The sequence below is a fragment of the Pseudorasbora parva genome, chromosome 18, assembly GCF_024679245.1.
Source record: "Pseudorasbora parva isolate DD20220531a chromosome 18, ASM2467924v1, whole genome shotgun sequence".
NCBI classification, from domain to species: Eukaryota; Metazoa; Chordata; class Actinopteri; order Cypriniformes; family Gobionidae; genus Pseudorasbora; species Pseudorasbora parva.
The window spans coordinates 6,197,514-6,223,272 of NC_090189.1; the positions used below are offsets into that span (position 1 = coordinate 6,197,514).

General features: G+C 38.0%; 2 protein-coding genes across 2 annotated transcripts in view; both read right to left on the reverse strand.

Annotated features, from left to right (window-relative positions):
- scamp1 (secretory carrier membrane protein 1) overlaps positions 1-25,759 on the reverse strand; it is a 212,033-nt gene that overhangs the window by 26,917 nt on the left and 159,357 nt on the right. The gene's annotated exons all lie outside the window — the stretch shown is intronic.
- dym (dymeclin) overlaps positions 1-25,759 on the reverse strand; it is a 102,625-nt gene that overhangs the window by 15,951 nt on the left and 60,915 nt on the right. The window contains exons 14-16 of the mRNA XM_067423714.1: positions 15,440-15,545; positions 2,851-3,033; positions 827-940 (exon numbers count right to left, since the gene is read on the reverse strand). Of these exons, the coding sequence (XP_067279815.1) occupies positions 827-940; positions 2,851-3,033; positions 15,440-15,545 (403 nt within the window). The remainder of the gene's footprint in view (positions 1-826; positions 941-2,850; positions 3,034-15,439; positions 15,546-25,759) is intronic.

Here is a 25,759-nt window from a genome sequence, read left to right on the forward strand (position 1 = left end):
AAATTATACTTTAAAGTATATTAAAATAGAAATTAATTCAAATTGTAATAATATTACAGTTTTTCCTGTATTTTTCATCAAATAAATGCAGCCTTGATGAGTAAAAGAGACTTCTTTCAAAAACATAAAAATGATAATGTTTCCAAACGTTTGACAGTATTTCATTGAAAGGAGTAAATATACTTAATTATAAGAATTTCATTGCAATATTATAAATATTTTTTCTTTTTTTAAATATATACATATATATATATATTATATATATATATATATATATATATATCCCAGAAAAATATATATAATATTGCAATGAAATTTAATAATTAAGTATATATATATATTGTTAAAAAAAATGTTTTTAACAGGACTGAAAATGCACATATTGTTCTACTCATTCTGTTTCAAGTGTTTTTGTTTTCTCAATAAAATACTGCAAAACAGATGGGTGTTTAGAAATATTATTTATTTGGATGATTATTTATGAAATTTATAACCTTTACCATGGTAACAACTGATTTGTGTGTGTGCACAGATAGCAGTTGTGTGATACAGTCAGCTGGTGTATTATAAATTCTTAATCCAGTGCGTCTTAAAAGAATTTGTTTTCCTGTCTCTAGGAGGAAGTGAAATGTCACGTTTCTATATTTAGATAGAGCCAGATATTTTATTTTGAAAATGGAACAAATATCAGAGTGAAGAGGTCAGATGGGTGGAGAGGGAGGTGGAAATGGACCAACAGGGCCGATGACGCCAGAGAGAGAGTTCATGCGTGTTTTTGTGAAAGTGTGACTATATGAAGCATCATCACAAATGTCTGTTTGCTTACCTTCAGACGGTCTTTAGGGAGGGCCACTGCACCTTTCTTGATGACCTCTTGAACCCTCTCCACTGACAGGTCACTGCCTGCCTGCTCCAGTCGATGGCTGAAGAATCCAATCACCTGCCACACACACACACACACACACACACACACGCACGCAATAGCTATTAGGTTTCCATCCCAAGCTGCAAATTTATTTTGTGCACAAAATTTGAATATCGCATAAAACATTTGCAAATAAAGCACTGTTTCCATCCCACACATTCAAGAAACCAAAAATCATCACTTTCTGGGAAATTGGTGCAAAATATCTGTGATAAAACTAAAGTCACTGCAATCTGGGAGGCCACTGAGGGTCTTTTACGTACATCATAAATGACTTGACAGATGACAGATAAAACACAATAAACTGTCATGTCATCTTGTGTTCAGATGCTGGTGCTTCGAAAAACAATCATATGAAAAAAGGGAATTCATTTTTATTTTTGACAGACTTTGGCTCAGGCTCATCGAAGGATTTATCAGGTAAATGTGTTTCCATCGTAGTTTATGCGCATAGCTTCTTATCGGATAAAAAAAAAAATGTATCTGCCTAATTGCCCACATATTTTTTTATGCAATTTTTTTGAATTTCCATCCAGCTTTTTGGTCGAAATTTCCCAAAATTTGCTTAAAAACAGGTTGATGTAACAAAGGAAATGTCACAATTTTAGTGCAATGCTGTAAAACTAAGTTGAGTGGAGAGTTGAGTTACAGTATCCCAAAATGAAATGTAATGAATGCATAAAAAACAATATCAACTGACGAGTTTTCATCATTGCACAATTGGAGTGTCAAAAGGACTCTCAATGGGACCTTCCTGGTTAAATAAATAAAAGGAAAAAGCTAAAACCGTATCTACACCAGACAAAAGAAAATAGAGCCCATTATAATCAGTGATGCTGTCTACACTGGATACGGCGCAATGCGACACAACAAATTCCCGACAATAAACTGATGACCCATTCTATCTAAAACATACTTCATGCGCTCGCGCTACTTCTGATATGAAGGACAAATGTATTTGCAATAGTAGCTTTTGTCGCGTCTAGTGTGGACGGCTTCTAGCAGTTACAGCGTGTCACGAGTCACGACAACAGTCATTTGTAGACAAAACTAAACTTGTACAAAGAACTAAAGACAGACACTTGTACAATATGTTTTATTTATAGTGTGGATCATAGAATGTAGTAGTATTCCATTCATTTAGTTTAGGATGAAAACGGTTTCATTCTGCATGGTGTTTGTGTTTAAGGCTAGAGGGAGTCAGGGAGCATTAATGCACCAGTGTGAGTGTGTTTAAAGAGGGAATTTACTTCCTGACATCTGTAGATTACCCCCTGGGCTTCTAATGCACAATATAAATGCAGTAGGTGTAGTGTAAATCTCTCTTCACCTATATGAATGTTTGAAATGAATTGAATTTGAACCATGTGCTTGAAGAAAATAGCTCTGAAACAGCTTTTTGCTTTTGTTTAGATGTCTACATCCAAGCAACATATTTAGACATCATAGGCACAGTATTTTTGCAGGTAGTTTTTTTTGTTTTGTTAAAAGTTATCTAGTTTTTGACCAAGCTTAATGCATGCACTGTAAGTATCCAGATGCTATGATCCCAGAATGCAATGCAAAATTATATTAGATTCATATTTTATAGAAAGTATGGATACAAAATAGCTCTTATTAAAGTTCTTATAAAGCTTATCAAAATGTAACTTTATCAGGCAATAATTGTGTGTACTAATTGTGTGTTCCACAGGTTAAAACGTTTAATTTGACGATGAAATTTATATAATTAATATAATATATTATAAATATAAAATATACATATTTATATATTACACACGGTGTGAATTGCTGTTTTTTAATCAGTCACTTACAGGGTTCAGTTTTTGTTAGGAAGATCCCTTAGGAGGTAGCTGTCTATGTGAACACTAGATTGCTCACTATGGTTTGGAATAGAGCTTGAACACACACAGTCAGTCTCTCACCGTGTCAAGGTTCTGCATGATATCCTGGAAAGAGGGATGCGATCGAAACTGTTCGAAGAGTTCCCGCTTATAGAGCAGCGCGTACAGCAGGTTTGGGTTGTAATGGAGGGAATTACTCAGGCATGAGTTTATAATCTCCAACATCATTCTGATCACCTCCTCGATGACGTTCAGATCCTGAGCCTGAGGGGAAAGAGAGAAAATGCAGTGAGTAATGAGACTTTTTTTTTTTTTTTTAAATCAGCACTAGGTAACTTTTCAACCTTCATAATATATTTTCAAGACTCTTGTGATGATACGACGACTTACAATAGGTTGAATGACACGTCTGCCATAGCTTGATGGGGTCTGTATCGTTTTTAATCGTACTTTTAAACTTCGGGTTTCGGGTAGTAACCCGAGAACAAAAAGAACTACAAAATTTGACTGCTTTACGGCATATACGTCACTTCCACCAACACCCACACTTCCTTACATTCGGACGTGCAAGCACAAATATCCTTTGTTTGTCAGATGTTATGTCCGAAGCAGCACAGAAAAATAAGAAAGCAAAGGTTTTGTTGGAAAAGTGATGGGATTAAAGGCAGGACCATAGGGGGGGACGAGGATCAACATTGGGCCAGCGTTTGCTCATTGGCGTGAGCTGAAGGATTGCCCGACCGATGCTGACTCGGCTGTCATGCTTGCTATGGTTATTATTACCTACCACTCAAACATTGAAGTATCATAGATACATAGATTATACTGTAAAACGGTAACCAATCGACTAGGCTACTATAATGACACTGGCTTGTAAACGTGAGCATCGCGACCATTTGGCGTTTGAAAAAAATAAAACCAATGAAATTATATATTCATATGACTTGCTGAAACATAAGCCACTGTACCTGAGATGAAGACATTTCACATGCGACGCAAGCAGAACACCCGCACGTGAACTCCTCCTGCAGTGTTCAGGGGAACTGTTAGTGCTGCACCAACCTGCGGGCCGCTTTTATGAAGTTATTTGGCCCGCCCGCACCACTGTATATATTTTTACAACCCACCGCGCACCCGCGACCATTAAATAGACATACGGGGTCCGCGGGTTATGAGACGACCCGCGCATCACTAGTTCAGGGCTATCAGGGCTGTCATGTCAACAAATGCACGCGCGATGGCATCCCCTGGTGTAGGACGACAGAGCTTACGACAGTAGTTGAGGACATCATTTTTTCCCAACTGTAGGATGACCCCGAGAGCAAAAGTTACCTAGTGTTGCTTTAACCTTTTTCAATAAATGCTGTTCTTTTAAATGTTTTATTCGTAAAAAAAGAATTCTGATCAAAATGTATCAGTTTGCACAAAAACATGAAGCAGCACAACTGTTTTCAACATTAATCAGAAATGTTTCTTGAGCAGCAAATCCTCATATCAGAATGATTTCTGAAGGATCATGTGACACTGAAGACTGGAGTAATGATGCTGAAAATTCAGCTTTGATCACAGGAATACATTACATTTTACAACAGTAAAACAGTAATTTTAAATTGTAATAATATTACACAATATTGCTGTTTTTACTGCATTTTTGTTCAAATAAATGCAATAAACATCTTTCAAAAGCATTAATAAATACTGCCAACCATAAACTTTTGAACAGTTTGATCATTAACAGCAATGAAATCAACACTAATTGTCTCCCAATCTGTGCATCCCTGGTTCAAACATGCTGTCTAGGAAGGCGGCCAACAGTGCAGAGAGCAGCACATGGTGTGTGTGTGTGGGTTAAATGAGTTAACATCTCCCTGTGCTCTGCTGCAGTCTGGGCCGTCACAATTTTTCTAGGTCACACACACACACACACACACACACACACACACACACACACACACACACACACACACACACACACACACACACACACACACACACACACACACACACACGGGTAACACAAATCCATCTTCTCTCTCTTTCTGCATTTTCATCTATTTGCAGCTGCATCATAAATATTTCATTGATGAACAGGTTTAATTGTGACTATAATAAAGCATTATATCTTGTATAAATAATTATAAGAGTTATATTACTAAAGTGAGTGTATTTTGTTATAAAATGCACAGCATAATGTGCCATTATATGTTTAAACATTTGAGCATGAACTGGTATTATGTTTTATAACTGTAGTATCTGTTGTTTATGAGAATATCTTCACATCAAGTGATGCCAAAAGATTCTTCTCTTCAGTAACACAATGCATTTGACATTAGAACTCATTAAAGTAAAAAAAAAAAAAAAGTAGAAAAAGTAACGAAGAGCCTTCAGTCTCTGACCTTTGACCTTCTCATTTCCTTTTCTCCCACTGTCCTTCCCTATACAGAGTCTCAGCCTGCAGCCATCTCGGCCTCTCCTTTATGTTATTCATCTATTGCTTTTTCTCAAGACTGAGGTCAGTTTCTGAGCCACAAATCTCTCTGGACAAAAGCAAGTCAATGGAACAGAATGTGCAATCGGGTTTCCATAGGAACACACACACACACACACACACACACACACACACACACACACTAACAGAAGTGATTTTAGGGGAGAGTTTGGGAAAGCTCAGTGCGTGTAGTGAAACACAAAAGCCGGGAGTATACAAAAACACATTTTTATGGAATTAGCTTCAATGACTCTTACGACAAGCAAACGCAGCCTCGTTTAAAAAAGACTGCAAACAAAATTCAACTCCTGGAGGAGAAAGAGAGAGAGAAAGAGAGAGAGTGAACTACGCTGGTAGGTCACATGACAGTAACAACATGGCGAATGTAGTTAAGGCTCTATGAAATCGGTTACATTTTTTCCCAAGTTTAATTTTCCCCGCAATTGTGTTTTCTGCTTTAAGTTTGATATTCCATTTGAATGGTTTAATTAAATTTGAATAATCAAAAACCATGTCTAAATAATTGGATTCATAAAAACAATTTAAAAATAAAATTTCATTTGTTCAAATTATTAAAAAATTTATGTCAGAAATTCTTATTGATTCATGATTCGGAGCGCGTGTCAAACTTCGGACATTAGTGATCCGAATCATCAAATCCATCCACTAATTCATAACTGTTTGAATCTTTATTTGAGGTTTGAAAACAAACGCGGAAGGGAAGACAATAGAGTTTAGATTCTCTGCCCGAGCCCGAACCCGAACCCGACCCGAACCGACCCGCGGGCCGGGTCGGGCTGAGATTTCCCTGCACTATCCTCGGGTCGGGTAGGGCCGGGCCCGTGATCAAGCTTTTTTTTTTTTTTTTAATCATTAGCCTACTTTACTAGTCTAATTGGGTGGGCAGAAAGCTATGCTATAATCAGAAATTATATATACATATTTAGCAAAGTAAGAACTAATACAACAAATAAGAAACAAATGTGTAGGCTACAAAGTTGCACAAGTCAGGATTAGTGTAAAAATGTGTGTTAAACTCACAGCTCGAGCAGTGATGGAGCGCAGCGTTATAAACAGAAACGCTCTGTGTCAAGAGCTGCTCGCGTGAACACTGCACTTTGCTTAATTAAATATCTTCGAATCGTTTCGTTTAAAAGTGGTCATTTCAAGCTTTCTATACGCATATTTCTCATGTCTGTGAGGCGAGAAGCTGCTGAGTTTCGGTTTATTTATGAGACGCGCTCCAGTGCATGAGGAATGAAAGCGATCACTCCCCCGACTTCACCTCATAATTATATTCTGCTTTTTGCTTTTTATTTATTAAATCCAGGCAATTGGCCTAAGAAACCTTTTTTAAAATTAAGATACAATTTACACAAAACGAAAAAAATGCTTTCAACAAAACAAAACTTAATATTAAACTAAATATAACCACCAAAATCATTTCTGACCCACTCGCATCTTTTCACTCATCATAATCAGATGAAATATGTAAAAATAATATTATAATATTTAAACATAAATATGAAGGAAAAAACACATTGTTTAATGGGTACAACAAAGTAAGCTACAGATAAATGTCTGAGCTAGATTTGAGCAAACATCAGTTTACCGGTGAGCGGATCATGAGCGCGCGCCTGCGGATTATTGAGCGGAGTCAAGTCAGCTTTACTATAGCGCTTTTACAATGATGATTGTTTCAAAGCAGCTTCAAAGTGTTAAACAGGACAATATTGCAACAAAATGTTATTCGGCTGTACAGTCGCTGTGGAGAAAACTGAAAACTAAATGTAGTTTTATCATGAGCTCACCAGTCCGCGTCGCTGCGCTTTGCTCATTACAGGCTCGTTCTCGTCAAAACGCCCACGTATTGAACAATGGTCGGGTTTAAATCGGGCTCAGGCTCATAATTACAGTTAATGTGTCGGGCCAGGCCGGGCTCGGACACAACGTGCACGGGCTCGGGTAGGGTCGGGGTTGATTCTTTGAGCCCGATCTAACCTCTAGAAGACAATGCTGAATAAAGTCGTAGTTTTTGTTATTTTTGGACCAAAATGTATTTTCGATGCTTCAAGAGAGTCTGATTAACTAACTGATGTCACATATGGACTACTGTGATAATGTTTTTATTCCCTTTCTGGACATGGACAGTATAGTGTGCATACACTTAGATACGCTCTCGGACTAAATCTAAAATATCTTAAACTGTGTTCTGAAGATGAACGGAGGTCTTACGGGTGAGGAACGACATTAGGGTGAGTCATTAATGACATCAATTTCATTTTTGGGTGAACTAACCCTTTAAGTGTTTAAAGTGCTTTCTGTTTATTCATCAAAAATGTAACAATTCCATGAAATTCCACGTTATACATTTATTTTTTGCCATTCTGTCCGCGCTTTCCACATTGCGGAAATCATAACCCTATGTAGAACATCTGCATTTCATTCATTCTACTAATGCTCAAATATTCAACAAACTTCAATTTCAAATGTAGTACCTACTTAGACAGTACGCGATTTCGGAGCAGCATGTGGTTCCACTAAAGCAAAAAAAGACATCCCATGTCAAACACTAGCACTCAGAGAGTCAGAGACATACATGTGTAAAGCGCTCAGTCCTGCTGACCTCAGAATGAATCACTCTCACAGTGGCACTAGTGCCAGAAGAACGAGGGCTTTACTGGAAAAACACCAGGTTTTGGCAGTGCCTTGCCAACCTGCTTTGTGATTACTGCAGTTTTTGTTCTGCTTGAGACTCACGCAAATCAATTTCTCTGGAAACACACATACAAACACACGAGCACACGAGTAAGCCGCCTTCAGTGTCCCAGCACGGTACCATCTGTTAATACCTGAACCGTGGCGCCAGAAAAAACACCATACTTGATGTCAGGTCACGTATAAAAGCAACATCTGACACCAACGCATGACCCTGAAAACATGCAAACCCATGCAAACTCTGACCCCAATGTTGTTGCATTAAAGCTGAAATCTGTCATTTAAGTGCCTCTAGTGACAGCAAACAGAACTGATAAAATAATGACTGCCTTCAAGTTCTGCTGACGATTCTTCCTATTCTTTTGTTTGTTGCCTGCAGTAACTATAAGTGAAACGTCACTTTATCATTGTGTATCACCTTGTGGAATAAAGAGGAATTGCACTTATTAAGTCTTCAAAGATTTAATTATTGTTGTGCAGAAAAAAAACATACACTGTTACACACTTCGGCTAATTATGTTATGAACGGATGTTATGAAGGTGTTTGAGAAAGAAATGAATGAGAGGTGTTCTAATAAAAATGGTACATGTATGTAGGCTGTAAACTGAAGAATGTTTTATTTTTATATCAGACCATTATTGTGGATCTGACCATTTTATTTTATCTTATTTTATTTTTTATTATTATTATTATTTTTATTTTATTATTATTATCTTTACAACTGTTTTAACTATGCTTGTTTTAAATTTTTTATTGGTCCATATGGTATTCTTTTTCTCATGCATTTGTTACCACTGTTTTAATTAATTTCTATGTAAAGCACTTTGAATTGCCATTGGGTATGAAATGTGCTATACAAATAAACTTGCCTTGCCTAATTAGCGACCTATACAATTTGTCCAAAAATGTGTGGAAAAACAGGCACTTTATTATAATTGATTGAATTGATTAAGGAATACTAAGAAGGCTGATGTCTAACTTTAAAAAAATAATGAGGAGGAGGGTAGCGAATGACATTCTCGAGTTATGCGTTCAAAGGGTTAGTTCACCAACTGAAAATTCTGTCATTAATTCCTCACCTTGATGTCGTTTGACACCCGTCAGACCTCCGTTCATCTTCAGACTCAGATGAAGATATTGTTGTTGAAATCCGATGGCTCAGAAAGGCCTTCATAGACACCAATGTCATTTCCTCTCTCAAGACCCATAAAGGCACTAAAGACGTCGTTAGAGAGCCCATCTCACTATAGCGGCTCTACAATCATTTTATGAAGACACGAGAATAGTTTTTGTGCGAAAAAAACCCCCTAAATAACGACTTATAAAGAGATGGCCGATTTCAAAACAAAGCTTCAAACCGTTATTAATCAGTGTATCGATTCATGATTCGGATCGCTTGTCAAACTGCCAAACTGCTGAAATCACGTGACATTGGCGATCCGAATCATGAATCGATAAACTAATTAATAACGAATTGAAGCTTTGTTTTGAATTAGGCCCATCACTATGTTATTCCATTTTTTTGCGCACAAAAACTATTTTCGTCGCTTCATATAATGATTGTAGAGCCGCTGTAGTGAGATGGGTTTGTAACGACGTCTTTAGTGCCTTTATGGGTCTTGAGAGAGGAAGGCCTTTGAAGGCCTTTCTGAGCCATCGGATTTCAACACAAATGTCTTCATTTGTGTTCTGAAGATGAACGGAGGTCTTACGGGTGTCGAACAACATTAGGGTAAGTAATTAATAACAGTTTTTTCATTTTTTGGGTGAACTAACTCTTTATGGTTTAATAAAATCTTGAGAGGTTTCTACCCATTCATCGAAAATCCATCCAACTTAAAAGATCCAAAAAGGTCATAAAGGCATTGCAAATTTAATCTATATGAATCAAACACCTTTATATAAGTCTTGTGAAGTAATATGATTGCTTTATAGAATGATCAGAATCAATTTCATTCACATATCTTGTGCTTCTGTGTTCACCATATGTACTAAAATGTATGCGTTTAGCATTTAGATGCAAATAAAACCCAAATTAAATCTGTTCGTCACAAAGCGATTCTATTTTTTCACAAAACTTGGATTAAACTGCTTGATTCATATAAATTAGTTTTAGGGCGCCTTAAGTTTTGGTTACCCAGACTTTCAATGGAGGGACAGACATCTCTTGAGGTTTAATTAAAACATCTCAATTTGTGTTTCAGGATTGGAATGCCATTAGGTGAGTAAATTATGATAGAATTTCATTTTTGGGTTTAATTTTTCTACAGTCTGGATGATGAGATTGCAGCAGTCACCCTGATGCAATAAGCCCAGTCGAAGCCCTCCGCTCTGGGTTGCGTTCCTCACACCTTCCCCTTCCACCAGATGGAGGAAATTCCTGCCCTCCGTTCCCATGACGACCCCCTACACGTCGGAAAAGATCTGCGGACGCAGCAGTCGGGAATATTAACGGGGTGGGAGACTGTCGCCGCTGTTATTAACCAAATTTAAGTAGATACTTATGAAACAAACGTGCAGGATGGGATCAGACCGAACCGGGAAATGCTCGTCTAGACCTGCGGTTTTCAACAAATAGGTCACAGGTCCATTCAAACTGGTAAACAATACTGGTGCTTGATGCAAAATGTGGGCCGTGAAACAAAAGCAGTTGAGAGGGAAGTCTGGGAAACCAGATCAAACTGCAGCCTAGAAAGAAGCTGGAGGTGTCTAGACAGAAACAGGGAGTGATAATTAGACGAGAAGAACGTAGGAGTGAATTAGGGATGAGAGCGATCTGCTCTACAGTACAGACTAATGAGATTATACACACACACACACACACACACACACACACACACACACGCAGGGAAAATCAGGTCAGATGTTAATGTGTGAACACAACCTGAGTGTGTAGAACAAATCCCACCCACACACACACACGTAGTGTTTCCATGTTTTATGGGGACTGTCCATAGGCGTAATGGATACTTACAAACCGTATTTTCTATTCCCCTACACTGCCCCTGCCCCTAAACCTACCCATCACAGGAAACATTCTGAATTTTTACTTTCTCAAAAAAACTCCTTCTGCATGATTTATAAGATGTTTTCCTCTTGGGGACCAAAAAATGTCCTCACAAGGACTTCGGATATTGCCATCTTTGTAGGGACACTTTGTCCCCATAACGTAGTGATTACCAGCCCACACACACACACACACACACACATGTTGGTCTATGTGGTTTACAGGGACTCTCCATAGGCGTAATGGTTTTTATACTGTACAAACCGTATTTTCTATCCCCTTACACTGCCCCTGCCCCTAAACCTACCCATCACAGGAAACATTCTGCTTTTTTACTTTCTCAAAAAAACATCATTTAGTATGTTTTTAAGGCCATTTGAATTATGGGGACATTTGATATGTCCTTATAAACCACATTTATAGAATAATACCAGTGTAATACCCATGTAGTTATACAAATTTGTGTCCTCATAAACCACATAAACAGGCTCACACACACACACACACACACACACACACACACACACACACACACACACACACACACACACACACACACACACACACACACGTCTTCTAATCATCCAGTCTAATCATACGCAAAGATGTTAAGCTGTGCATCATCAGTATTTTGTATTAGTTAACATCGGTCTGATTATTTATCACCATAACTTTCATCAGAAGAGTCACTGTGAGGGGAAGGTACATATATAACACTACTGTTCACAAGTTTGCGGTAAGAATACATTTGTTTAAAAAAATGTATTTCTTAGAATATGTATTTCATATTCAGAAAGGTGGCCTAAAATTGACATTAAAGACACTACAAAAGATTTCTATTTCAAATAAATGCTGTTCTTTTTAACTTTATATTCAAACCAAGAATTCTGAATAAATATTAATAATAATCATAATTGTTTCTTGAGCATAAATCATCATATCAGAATGATTTCTGAAGGATCATGTGACACTGAAGACTGGAGTAATGATGCTGAAAATTCAGCTTTAAGCACAGGAATACATTACATTTGAACATATATTCATATAGAAAATAGTTATTTTAACCTGTATAAATATTTCACAATATTCCTGTTTTTACTGTATTTTTGATCAGCCTTGGTGAGCAGAAGAGATTTTAAAATACGGTGCACCAAAGTTTAATACTTATAGCAAGGGATTTGTCTACATCTCTAACCGTCAGCGCATAAGCCGATATGACTCATAAACCTAGAGAGAGATGCTACTGAAAAGCAAATTGTGTGTATGTGCATTGAGAATTAGACAGAAAGGAAGTGCACATGCATCCAGTGCCAGACAGTCATTAGTCATCTGTCTGTGTGCATACGTGCATGAGCGCGCGTGTGTGTGGTCTAATGATCAGCTAATGACTGTGATGTCAATTTCATCTAAGCCAGTAAGAGACAAACTCCTGTCTCCATGGTTACAAGCCCTTATGTGCTCGAGTTGGGGGGGGGGGGGGGGGGGGGGTTGGGTGTCAAAGGTCAGGTCAAGGCAAGGCAGTGATGCCAAGATGTTGACGGTCGTCGCCATGGCAACAGTCAGGTAAGTCACGTAATTGAGACTCTGTATGAAGAGTGAATCAGATGCTCTGAAAAAAACCCTCATCTTTTACTGCTTCCCTGAGATTTGAACAGCGGTTCGACACATTATGATCAGAAACTGAGGGGCTGAACTACATATTGGCTTTTGAAGGACGAGGACCAATCGGTTGTTGCCGGTCTGTAAACGCTCCAGCTACAATCGAACGAGCCTTTAAACGCAGAGATGAGAGGAGAATCACACAATCATGAGGACACAGATGGAGGATAAAACGAGGGAAGAAAAGAAGGGCAGAGGAAGAGACAGGTAGAAAGTGTGTGTGTCTTTAGGGAGATGGTAAATGGGTCACTTTCTGACCTGTATTAAGACACTGAGACATCCCATAATCATGGCACTGCAGCCTTTCTTTCTCTCTCTCTTTGTACAGATCAGGGTTATTATAGTTGTATAAAATTACAGTAGTATAAAAAAAATATGTATATTATAGTATTAATATTATTGTAGTATAAAAATAAAAAAAATTCTAAACTCTTCCTCCACTATTTTTCTTTTCTTCTTCCCTTTCTCTGATTTTTGCTACTAATCTTGGTATTTGGGGCATTTTTTGCCCCTTCTTGACGGATCGCTTCCTGTACTTCTGAGTTGTAAGTCGCTTTGGATAAAAGCGTCTGCTAAATGCATAAATGTAAAATGTAAATGTAGTTGAATAAAACTGAAACAATAAAATAACATGTTACATCAAATAAAATAAACAAACTGAAATCAAATAAAAAAAGTAACTCCCCCCACGTTAATTTCTCATTTTCCTACGCATAACCGGTATATCACATGCGGTCAGATTTTAGATAGCTGGCGATATGCATTCCATAAGATGTTCTGTATGTGCAGACACACAGTCTTAACATCTGTTCCCATAGATTGAAGGAAATCCCATGGCGATAACAGTGACAGCAGACAAAAACAGTGTGTGTGTGTGTGTGAGTGTTGTTTGTCTTATAAGATATGACAAAGGAAAGGCTCGCAAAATCAAATGTAGTCTAAACTCGTGCTTGATAACTGCTGTTTAGGACATCCTTCCCATAAAACTCCTCTGAGAAACAGACAGAAATACACAGAGCCGGAGCCCAATCATGCGATTCTACTGAGGAAAAGGCGGTTCTGGGAAAACTGGCTCTGCATTGGCCCTTAGCCCCTGCTGGTGGGACAACATCCTCCGGTTTGATCGCACCCAATGCAAAGTGCACATAGGGGACCAATACTCCAATTGTATCATTTTAATCATGCTGTAGATTGTACATGTACACGCATTTAATACAATTTTATTTGCCATCTCGAAACATTAAATAAATATTATCACTTTTATTCAAATTAAAATGTTTACATTACATTAATTAATTTATTAATAATAAATATGCATTTGATTCATAATTATTATTACAATTATTATTAGGCAAGGCAAGTTTATTTGTATAGCACATTTCATACCCAATGGCAATTCAAAGTGCTTTACATAGAAATTAATTAAAATAGTGGTAACAAATGGATGAGAAAAAAGAATACCATATGGACGAATAAAAAATTTAAAACAAGCATAGTTAAAACCGTTGTAAAAATAATAATAATATAAATATAATAATAAAAAATATTATATTATATATTACTTAAATATAAATTATGATATATTTTACAATTAAAAATAATTAATTGGTATGAATTTCACTCTATTTAATTTGATTTAATATTAGTACATGTCAGTTTTCTCAAATAAAAAATAATTTATATTAATATTATCACTATTTACATTTTTATTTATAATTATTAATATATTTGTATATTATAATATATATTTATTAATAATAATAATACACAGGCATAATGAATACTTATTATTTTTAATCATTATAATTATTACCATTATTATTATATAAATAATAATATTATATTAATAATTAATATTATTGACAATAATAAACTGTTTTAAATTATTAAATATATTTTTATATATATTTAAAATGGATTACTATTTTATTTGTACTTTTTCTGAATAATTTATCAGAGATTACGATGGCATAAATATGATAAATCAGATTACTTTGGGTGTTAAAATATGCTGTCAAAAAGTAGAGGTATGTCTCATTAGACTGCAATGCACTTTTTGTTTTTTTGCGGTCAGGTTATGTAGAAACAGCAAGTGATGTCATCATTCGGAGGAACTGGTGATAACTGATGGGAAAGGGAGTGTGAGTGAAGATATTCAGATAGACAGACAGCGAGAGAGAGAGAGAGAGAGAGAGAGAGAGAGAGAGAGAGAGAGAGAGAGAGAGAGAGAGAGAGAGAGAGAGAGAGAGAGAGAGAGAGACAGATGGACAGATGAAGAGGAATATATGTGAATGGAAGGAGAAAGAGACACAAAGCAGGGGTGTGGGGCTTAATCAGGACAGCAGACAGCAGTCTGACCCACCCAGACACACAGCAGACATCTGCAAGGCTCCGGCCTCAGGCTGTCTGAGGGAACACACACACACACACTTAAGGCCCCCATCATCTCACACACTCCATTTGCATCCCAATTGTCCCAGACACCCCACCCCCTCTCGAGGGGGCAGCAGAGCAGGTTGGCTGCTGCCCTCTAGGGTCGAATCTACTGACCTAAATGACCTCCTGAAATAGACCCTCCCCCTTTCCTCCCAAGCCCCGCCCTCCCTTTATGTCTACTATGTGTCTTTATGTCTAGCCAGAAGGGCTGTCTGCTGTCTGGAGACACACATTCACGCATGTCATGTAAGACTAATGATGCTCTAAGATCATGTCAAGGGCTCGAGGTATGTGTATCCGAAGTATGTGTTAAACGGCGTGACTGGTAAATGTGAATGAGTGAATTGAGGGATTGACTCACATAGTCGGGCAGGACGGTCCTGTCGTCTGCTCCCAGAGGCCCATGCAAGGACTGGGTCGCCTGCTCCAAGACTTTATTGTGCTTCTTTGACAGCAGAGCAAACAAACTGAGAGAGATAAAAGAGAGAGAGGAGAGAAGAGAGAGAGAGAGAGAGAGAGAGAGAGAGAGAGAGAGAGAGAGAGAGAGAGAGAGAGAGAGAGAGAGAGAGAGAGAGAGAGAGAGAGAGAGAGAGAGAGAGAGAGAGAGAGAGAGAGAGAGAGAGAGAGAGAGAGAGAACCACAAAGTATTATATGAAATCATTTCACAAGATTGTATTTGTCTCGACTGTCACAGTATCAGCAGAAAATCAAAACAGCGTCACGGTGATGAACGACTCTGTCCTAAGACCTGCTGCATTTGCTTTTGCTTTGCAGAATTTCAGACGTAAAAGATTGTAATCTCCTCATTTGCCTATGAGAGTCATCAAAGAGCCGAGAGATTGCATCTTAGGCGATGCTACCCATGTAGCAACCGTCTACAACCCACTGTATAAAGGTAGGCAACTTAAATATGCTGACTCTAGCACTAAATTCTACTGTTTTAGTATTATTTATATATTATTATGGTATTTATTTAAGGAGTCATGAATTGGGAGATTAAATGTTCCTTGAGCTTTTGTCATATACGAGATCATCACTATAAGAATATCCTGTAAGTTTCAGAACTGAAAACTCTGAATTGAAACCAATGTCTGAACATGATTAGCTAATAAAATGTACACAGTGCACCTTTAAACTGTGATTAAATGATATATGGAAAGCAATCAAAGAACGCTCCCTTTACAACCGTTGGAGCTGTCAATCAAACAGTGCGAGTTTATCAGTGACTGAGTTCTGGACTCTCGCCAAAACTCCTGCTTTAATCAACAAATCTCTTATTTACATTGTGTTAGTTATGATAAAAGCATTCGTTAATGTGCAGAAATTGGTGACAAGATCACTGCATTCATGCGCTCAACATGTCTATGATCGGCTACGGCTACAATGATCATCACTGCAACCTTTCATGCCACGATATGAATATAACGCTATAAATAAAGACTTTTCACACGATTAGTTAAACTTTTGCGAGAGAGTCCCACGTGTAATACGTGTTTTTTTATGCAAAGACGTTAGCCAATCACAGCAGTGGGCGTTTACACTGAAGTCTCCCAGTAGACACGCCCCTTCAAACAGAGCGTTCAAATCAAAGGGCAAAAATCGGGTTAGGAAGAATGCCATTTATTCCTACTTAAATTACTATTTTGATGTAAAAATCATATTAACATTATAAATGTACCTCAGGAAACATTATAAAACAATAGAGTTCATGACCCCTTTTAATATTTTCATGTAGCTTTTATTTTTATATTTCCAGTTTTCAAATATTTTATTTTACTATTTAAGTATCATTTATTTTTATTTCAGTTTTAGTTAAATTGTAGTGTTTGTTTATACAAAACTTAGTAGTTTTAGTGCTTCAACTTCAACTTATTTTAGTTAGTTGCCAAGGGAACATTTCTAACTTTTGTTTAGTTTAGCTTTTCATCTAATATTTACAGTGCCTTGCGAAAGTATTCGGCCCCCTTGAAGTTTGCGACCTTTTGCCACATTTCAGGCTTCAAACATAATGATATGAAACGGTAATTTTCTGTGAAGAATCAACAACAAGTGGGACACAATCATGAAGTGGAATTAAATTTATTGGATATTTCAAACTTTTTTAACAAATCAAAAACTGAAAAATTGGGCGTGCAAAATTATTCGTCCCCTCTACTTTCAGTGCAGCAAACTCTCTCCAGAAGTTCAGTGAGGATCTCTGAATGATCCAATGTTGACCTCAATGACTAATGATGATCTATAGAATCCACCTGTGTGTAATCAAGTCTCCGTATAAATGCACCCGCACTGTGATAGTCTCAGGGGTCCGTTTAAAGCGCAGAGAGCATCATGAAGAACAAGGAACACACCAGGCAGGTCCAAGATACTGTTGTGGAGAAGTTTAAAGCTGGATTTGGATAAAAAAAGATCTCCCAAGCTTTAAACATCCCAAGGAGCACTGTGCAAGCGATAATATTGAAATGGAAGGAGTATCAGACCACTGCACATCTACCAAGACCTGGCCGTCCCTCTAAACTTTCAGCTCATACAAGGAGAAGACTGATCAGAGATGCAGCCAAGAGGCCCATGATCACTCTGGAGGAACTGCAGAGATCTACAGCTGAGGTGGGAGACTCTGACCATAGGACAACAATCAGTCGTATACTGCACACATCTGGCCTTTCTGGAAGAGTGGAAAGAAGAAAAAAGTCGTTTAAAGTTTGCCACAAGCCACCTGGGAGACACACCAAACATGTGGAAGAAGGTGCTCTGGTCAGATGAAACCAAAATTGAATTTTTTGGCAACAATGCAAAACGTTATGTTTGGCGTAAAAGCAGCACAGCTCATCACCCTGAACACACACCATCCCCACTGTCAAACGTGGAGGCGGCAGCATCATGGTTTGGGCCTGCTTTTCTTCAGCAGGGACAGGGAAGATGGTTAAAATTGATGGGAAGATGGATGGAGTCAAATACAGGACCATTCTGGAAGAAAACCTGATGGAGTCTGCAAAAGACCTGAGACTGGGACGGAGATTTGTCTTCCAACAAGACAATAATCCAAAACATAAAGCAAAATCTACAATGGAATGGTTCAGAAATAAACATATCCAGGTGTTAGAATGGCCAAGTCAAAGTCCAGACCTGAATCCAATCGAGAGTCTGTGGAAAGAACTGAAAACTGCTGTTCACAAACGCTCTCCATCCAACCTCACTGAGCTCGAGCTCTTCTGCAACGAGGAACGGGCAAAAATGTTCATTCTCTCGATGTGCAAAACTGATAGAGACATACCCCAAGCGACTTACAGCTGTAATCGCAGCAAAAGGTGGCGCTACAAAGTATTAAAGTAAGGGGGCCGAATAAATTTGGATGCCCAATTTTTCAGTTTTTGATTTGTTAAAAAAGTTTGTAATATCCAATAAATTTCGTTCCACTTCATGATTGTGTCCCACTTGTTGTTGATTCTTCACAAAAAAAATTACAGTTTCATATCCTTATGTTTGAAGCCTGAAATGTGGCAAAAGGTCGCAAAGTTCAAGAGGGGCGAATACTTTCGCAAGGCACTGTATATTTTATTTTAGCATAATTTCAATGAACAAAAATGCTTTAAATGGAAGCCAATAGCAAGGCGAGTTGCTGCCTGTGTCAGTCATTTATTAGGTTCGATGGCAGCTATAAAAGTTATATAGGCAGCGCAGTAGGCTTTGGGACTGTGTTCCGGTTTCAGAGCTCCTTTAATGAAGCTTAAGTTTGTACAGTATGTAATTTGGGTCAGAGTTTTCTCTCAGGTCTGGGCACGAGGACTGGATCAGAAAAACCTCCAGACTTGAGTTTCTCTAAGAAGTTTTTCAAATCCAGCTCGGCAGAAAAATGGGTCACATTTTAGACTCAGGGAGACAAAAGCCTACAGGACAGCATGATCTTCTGAAGCATTTCTGCCTCGCTCTGAGAGTTCAAAATATAGAAACTAGGCTGAAAGTTTGTATGATTTTTTTAAACAAAAGCCTCAGTAACAAACTTTGCTGTGTAACAGTGATTCAAAAACAGCCTGAAATTAACCAGTGTTGTTGTTAACCAAAAATATAAAAGACTCTTTTTGTTGTTAATTTGAATAAAACTTAAAATAAAATATAAAAATTAAATAAAACTAAAATAAAAAAACTAAAAGCTAATTCAAAATAATGCAGTTAGAACGTTGCATTGCATTGATCATTTCCAAATTTGAAGGCAGTACAAGCATCACTTCTCTTTCCCACTGAGCTTGTTGCAGTGCATTTTGGGATTGTCAGATGCTGTCTAGGTAGGCAGTTTACTAGGTCATCATGCTGTAAGTCAAAAATCATTATCATATGCATACATATACCCACATTAACATCTTTCTGACCTGGATTGCACCTAGTGAGCATGTGTGATAATAGCCAATAATAGATGAGCCAATCAGAGGCATTGTATGTTAAAGGCAGAATTAAACATGAATCATGGGTAATGACTTCCCTCACTATGGTGACCTTCAAATCCTCGTCTGCTGGAATGTGTAAGTATATGCGGTTGAAAGACAATGGAAGTGCTGTGCATGTGGAGTGATGGAGAGCAGCAGGCACGATGGGAAGGATTAATGCGTCTCATACTGATGACCTCATCAATCACTAAAGGACGGCACATGCCTTGAGCTCTAACCACATGAAGCAGTCATACAACACGCACACACTTCTCTTCACTCTTACAACCAGAACTTGAGATTAAAACTCACCATAAAGTGCAATTTTGTGTTATCGATTTTTCAATACTGAACTATCCAATACTTACATTCCACAGAATACAGTAGATCCACGATACCAAATGCGCTTTCTATCTCTCACATCTCTCTACACAAAAACCCTCCTCCCCTCACTCCCTCGTTTCATTTGATTTTGTTACAGGGCTTAAACTTCACCAGGGGATTGCGCATAAACACAGTCGGTTCTGTTTTAAGTGAACGTAAACAGTTAAAGGGGGGGTGAAATGCTGTTTCATGCATACTGATCTTTTTACACTGTTAAAGACTTGGAATCCCATACTAAACATAGACAAAGTTTCAAAAGTTAAGGTGGACGTTTGATGGGAGTATTTCTTTGTCAAAAATACTACTTCCGGTTAGTCATAAGTTTCGGCAAGTTTTTTGAGATCATGCGTCCCCATTGACGTTAATGGGGGCGGAATTTCCTTGTATGGGCCTTACGGACAATTCTACCGGAAGCGCGTGAGAGAGAGCGAGGGAGAGAGCGAAAGCAACAGCCTACGCCCATCAAAGCGCTGGTTTGTAGATTGCTGGACAGGTGACAATTACACATAGCACATAATGTCACCAAAAAAGTGCGTTTTTGGTTGCCAGACCAAGACAGTCCTGCACAGATTCTCCAAAACCCCGCGTTAAGGCAACAGTGGATGTAATTTGCTTTTCCGGATCAGCAACTGAGTTGCGCGAATGTTTATATCTGTTTGCTGCATTTCGGTGCCGACTGTTTCATAAACAAGGCCCAGCTCGACGCCGCATTTTCCCAATCGCCTAATGCTGAAGGATGGAGCAGTCCCAACGTTAGAAGGGTGAGTGAGACTGCTTCAAATGTCTGTGTTTTTTTTAGTCCGCATACTGTCTACACAAACCACGCGTAAACACACAAACACACGTGCACAACTGCACTTCCCACATGTACACCTTCAAAGACAAAAATACGACGATATAATTCAAGTATAAATATGTAAATAACACAAGCCGCTAAGCATATTATATAGTTAGTGTATAACTTGTAACTTACCACATACAGACGTCCTGCTCTAGTCCATTTTGCTGCTGCTCCTGTTCAACTGCAGCCTCTGGGTCTGATTCCGGATCATAGATGTATGGCTGTATCTGATTAAAAGCCATATTTTTATTTTGAATAAAGTTTTTTTCCCGCTGTTAGGGATGACGGACTCGACTCAACACACAGCGCGCTGCTGCACACGTCATTATTTAGCTCCGCTCACACGACACGCCCCCACCCGCTCGGCTTTTTTCGGAAAGACTCGGAACAGCGCATCTTTCTTATATAATTATTAAAAAAATAAAGACTTTTCGGAGATATGCAGGATGCAATGCTACTCTATAGGTACTCAAGATTGACATGACACTGACTGAAACTGAGTGTTTCACCCCCCCTTTAAGAAAGAAAACGTGTAACAGTAAAATGGATCAGTGCGTCACATCTTAAAGTGACATCAGCCTAATATATCTGCTGCCAAATTATGAGATAATATAAAAAAAATATCTATTATGGCAGTTTTCCCCTTGGTCAAAGTCAAAATTGTGGCTAGTGAAAATTTTGAGTGGCTAGTTACTTTGGAAAACCACTAGCCATAGTGGCTGCTGAGCAAAACAGTTAATGTCAAGCCCTGCTTCTACCGCACTACTCTTTTTAAAATTGCAGTATGGAAACTATAGAAATATTATGAAAAATGAATGAACCATTGAGTAATTGCAGACCCATTATATGGCCCATTATTTTGGCCCAGTCACACTGATTCAGAATACCTGCCCTGCTAAAATGCAAAAAAAAAGTACCCTATTTTCCGGACTTTAAGTCGCATCAGTCAAAAAATGCGTCATGAACAGGAAAAAAACATATATAAGTCGCACTTGACTATAAGTCGCATTAGGGCAGAGCGGGAGCCGCGTGCATGCATAACCGAGCAGAAGAAAGAAAGTTTGAAGTGAGTGAGAAACTTGTAAGGGACTGGCGAAAAGCAGAGGTTACTTTAACTGTAATGAAGAAAACAAAGAAAGCTAATCGCGGACTAAGCAAGATGGCCAGAGCTGAAGGAACGAGTACACAGACGCTTGAACTCTCTGCCGTGACGGGAGAGGCTCAGCTGCGCGAGACTACGCTGTAGCAGTGTGAATCGTTCTCGGCTGCATATTTTACTACATGCAGTTTGTAATTTGCAGAATAAGATTTTCTGTATGGGGCATTTTGTTTGTGTTCAGTTTTTCTAAGTTGTTGTCTTTAAGTTAATATTTCAGTTAAGAGTTTTTTTTCTGTTTTCAGTTATTTTTTTCAGGGGTACAGGAGAAGCATAGAGCGCCCTCTCGCGGCTATATGTTTATTCTTGTCAGTCAGTATGAATTCAATTTGATATATAATTCGCACCGGACTATAAGCCGCAGGACCAGCCAAACTATGAAAAAAAGTGTGACTTATAGTCCGGAAAATACGGTAATTGCTTTCATTGTTTTTGACACATGTAACCTTACAAACAGTACTTTAGGATTTATAGATAGGTCTAACAGGTAAATATACAGAAATTGGATAATCAAATTCAGCATAGTCTTCACTGCATAAATTATGTAATTTATATATATAGAGTGATCCTTATTGAAGCTACAAAGCAACAATGAATACAGATGAATCCTTATTTAAGTTTTTAAAATGATTCAGTCAAGAGCAGTGAGTGATTTCCTCTTTGTCTTTTCTTCTTTGAATAGCATTAAATCAAGGCATATAGGGCTCGTTTACACAGAGCATGCTTTTTGCTTTATGCAAGATCTCTAGAAAAAAAAGTTGAATTGATTTTAAGTGTTGCATTTTCAGAATGCTGTGTCATGCGCGAGACGTTGCAAAAGAAGCGATACACAAGTGCAACCGTTATACGCATCCGTCTGGCGCTTGTTTACATAAAAAAAAACAATGGAAAAGTACCACACTGGAATTCAAAAATACGTTCTGTGTGAACGAACGAACTTGGCTGCAGTCGCTCTAAGGCCGGTTTCACACTGAACGCGTTAGCAGAGCATAACCAGGGTGTATTTTTTTTAGTGCCCAAGTTATTTTTTTTCTCTCACAAAACTTCTGCTCACGCTGAATTAAAGCCACTGGATAAAAATGTACCTGATTAATAAGAAAAACAACACATTTCTCCATGAAATCATGTAGTGAAGTGTTCTGTGTTTTTCACAATCCTCATATGACATCCAACGCTGTGAAAAAAATAAAAAAAATACACGAAAACACACCACTGCCAGAAGTTTTTGGCCAAACTTCAAAGGCCGTTTAAATGATTAAATCTAGACGCATATCTTAACTTTAAGGTTACTTTTATCATCAAAACTACCAATATACTAGCCTGGCTCTGCCCTCCTACGTACTTCCGCTCAATTTTCATTTTCCTTCAGTGTTTCCTTCGGTTTATTCTTAGGTTTTCTCCGAACAAATTTTTATTGGTCCAAACAGTGAACAGAGGGAGTGGCTGAGAACGATAACGTTGATGTTGTGCGCTATTTTGTGTTGTAGTTCAGAAATGGCGGCGGATAAAGAAGCGAACGAAACCATTCATTCTGTTGTGGCACTGCTGCCGAATATCCAGAAGTTAAAGCCGGAGCAATAACAATCTTTGCTGGGGTTTGTTAGTGGCCATGATGTTGTGGCAAAGTTCAGGAAAAGTTTGATTTTCCAGCTCGCGCCGTTAGTGGTGAAGGAGTTGGCTGAAGCCCTATTCGGACGGTAATTGTTTCTCGTGGGGTCGGATTCGGAAGGTATTGCCATCATTTACATGATGCAGGGCTAGCAGGGCTAGTCAGTGATTTTATTGCCGTCTGTCTCCCACCACCGTGTAAAAATCCCCGGCCGAATTACCTACTTCTTTAGACAAACACAGAGGTCGTGTGGTGATGTAATAAATGTCCAAATCCACATCTCTGAGTTTTCAAGAATATATCACTTCAAAATTCACTGTTTATAATCATTTTTGACCACTGCAGAGCACCGTACGGTCGCGCTTTGCTGTTATTTGGATTTCTAGACTTGTATTCCTTTAAAATGCTGGCAAGTATTTACAAGAGCAATATATTTCATCACTGCTTAAACTAATTAAAATAAAAGCAGGTAAACAATTGAATTGGTCCGTTATTATTTATAGCAGCATTTATTATCATACCAAGCATATGATTTTTTATTTACTGCGTACAATCATGTTACGGACCAGGTGAGCGCCGCGTTCCCGATCACAAAACTCTCCCCTCAAACATGCCATGAATAAATCACAATCCGAATGCACCAGTTTTAGGTTTTATCCTATGGTTTTATCACTGAGGTGGCCTGCACATTTATTTTGACAGATTTCCATGTGTGAAACAGGCGAAGGGCACATACGTCACGACCAAATGTTAGCGTTTGGTTATGGCAGATCCAATAGTTTTACACTTCAACAGAGTGCCCGCCTTCACGGAAGTAAACACTTGTAAATGGAGAGTGGCAAGACTCTAGCATCTTATATGCACATGTGTTTGAAACAGAGGGAAACACGGTCGCATTTGCAGCAGATGCTGCCCATCAAAAATCAAAGCACAAAACAGACAGGGGTCGGAGGAGAACACCGACAGAAAAAGGTGTCAGAATGGACGATATTCGTCTGTATTTGAAATATTCAGCTGCACGAGACAAACGCTGCAAGTGTGAAAGAACAACAGCCGCACACTGCTCCCACTTTCCATACACACTGCTTCTGCGCTGCCAACGCATGTGCAGTGTGAAACCGGCATTAGACCAGTTTCACATGACACGCATATTTAAACAAATAATATTTTCACAAAAAAATAACTCTTTACATTATATTAACAGTTTTTAACTCTGCTAATGAGGATACTCGCCAATAACGGGTATTTCAACATAATTTCAGCTAGCTAATATTCAGTTTTTTATTTTTTACATAGCTCTTCTCTCTTTTTTATGCATTTTATTACCTGTGCATGTGAATGTGTGCATTACATAAAAATGCATTGATGACCATCAAAAATATGACTGTCATAGCTAATATAACCATCTTATGGGAACACTATTGCAGTCAAAGCAAAACATTTCAGTCATGGATTATTCTTCTGACAGATAAAAACATATTGCGTCACTGAGAAAAACAACATGTCATTATTTTTTGTGTCAAATTAGAGTCGGATCAACTGATCTGCCACCATCTGCTGTGAAACCATATCCTGTGTTTGCCAGTACAAAACACTGTTTTTTATTAATTAACTTTTACTTATTAATATACTTACTGTAATACACTACTATAGATTATCTTAATATTTTGAATTAGATTATATTTTTATATTTTCGATTTTCATTTTAACTTTAGTTAAAGCTATAATAATTTTGTTGTAGGTTTTTGTCATTTTATGTTTATATTTAATTATTTTAGCACTAAGTGAATATAATATATTTTGCCTTGGCAACTATAGCTGAAATAAATTAGGCTTTTAAATATTGTTAAAGTAAATTTTATTTCAAGTATTTATTTTTGTTTTAGTCAATGATAATAACCCTGGAACAAATCTCCCTACCAGGGTGTTGCTAGGGCATTCTGGGATACACTGACCCAAAACAGTTCTCACCTGTTTTATGATCCAGCAGGAAAAATCATGCATCTGATCATTTAGGAAAGTAACAGCACATTTCTGCTTAACAACACACATTGACTGCAGGCCACAGGCAAACTGAAATTTAAAGTATATGCAACAGTGCTTGACTTAGCAAACACCACGCAAACAGGAAAACAAATCAGAACATAAATATTATCATCCCACTCTGGTCTTATTATCAACTGTTTCCTCTAAAGCAAACAACTGCAGCCCAGTAGCAAAAACAAGAAAGTCAACGCCGACGAGAACTCAAACATCCGTTAATGATTATTTTG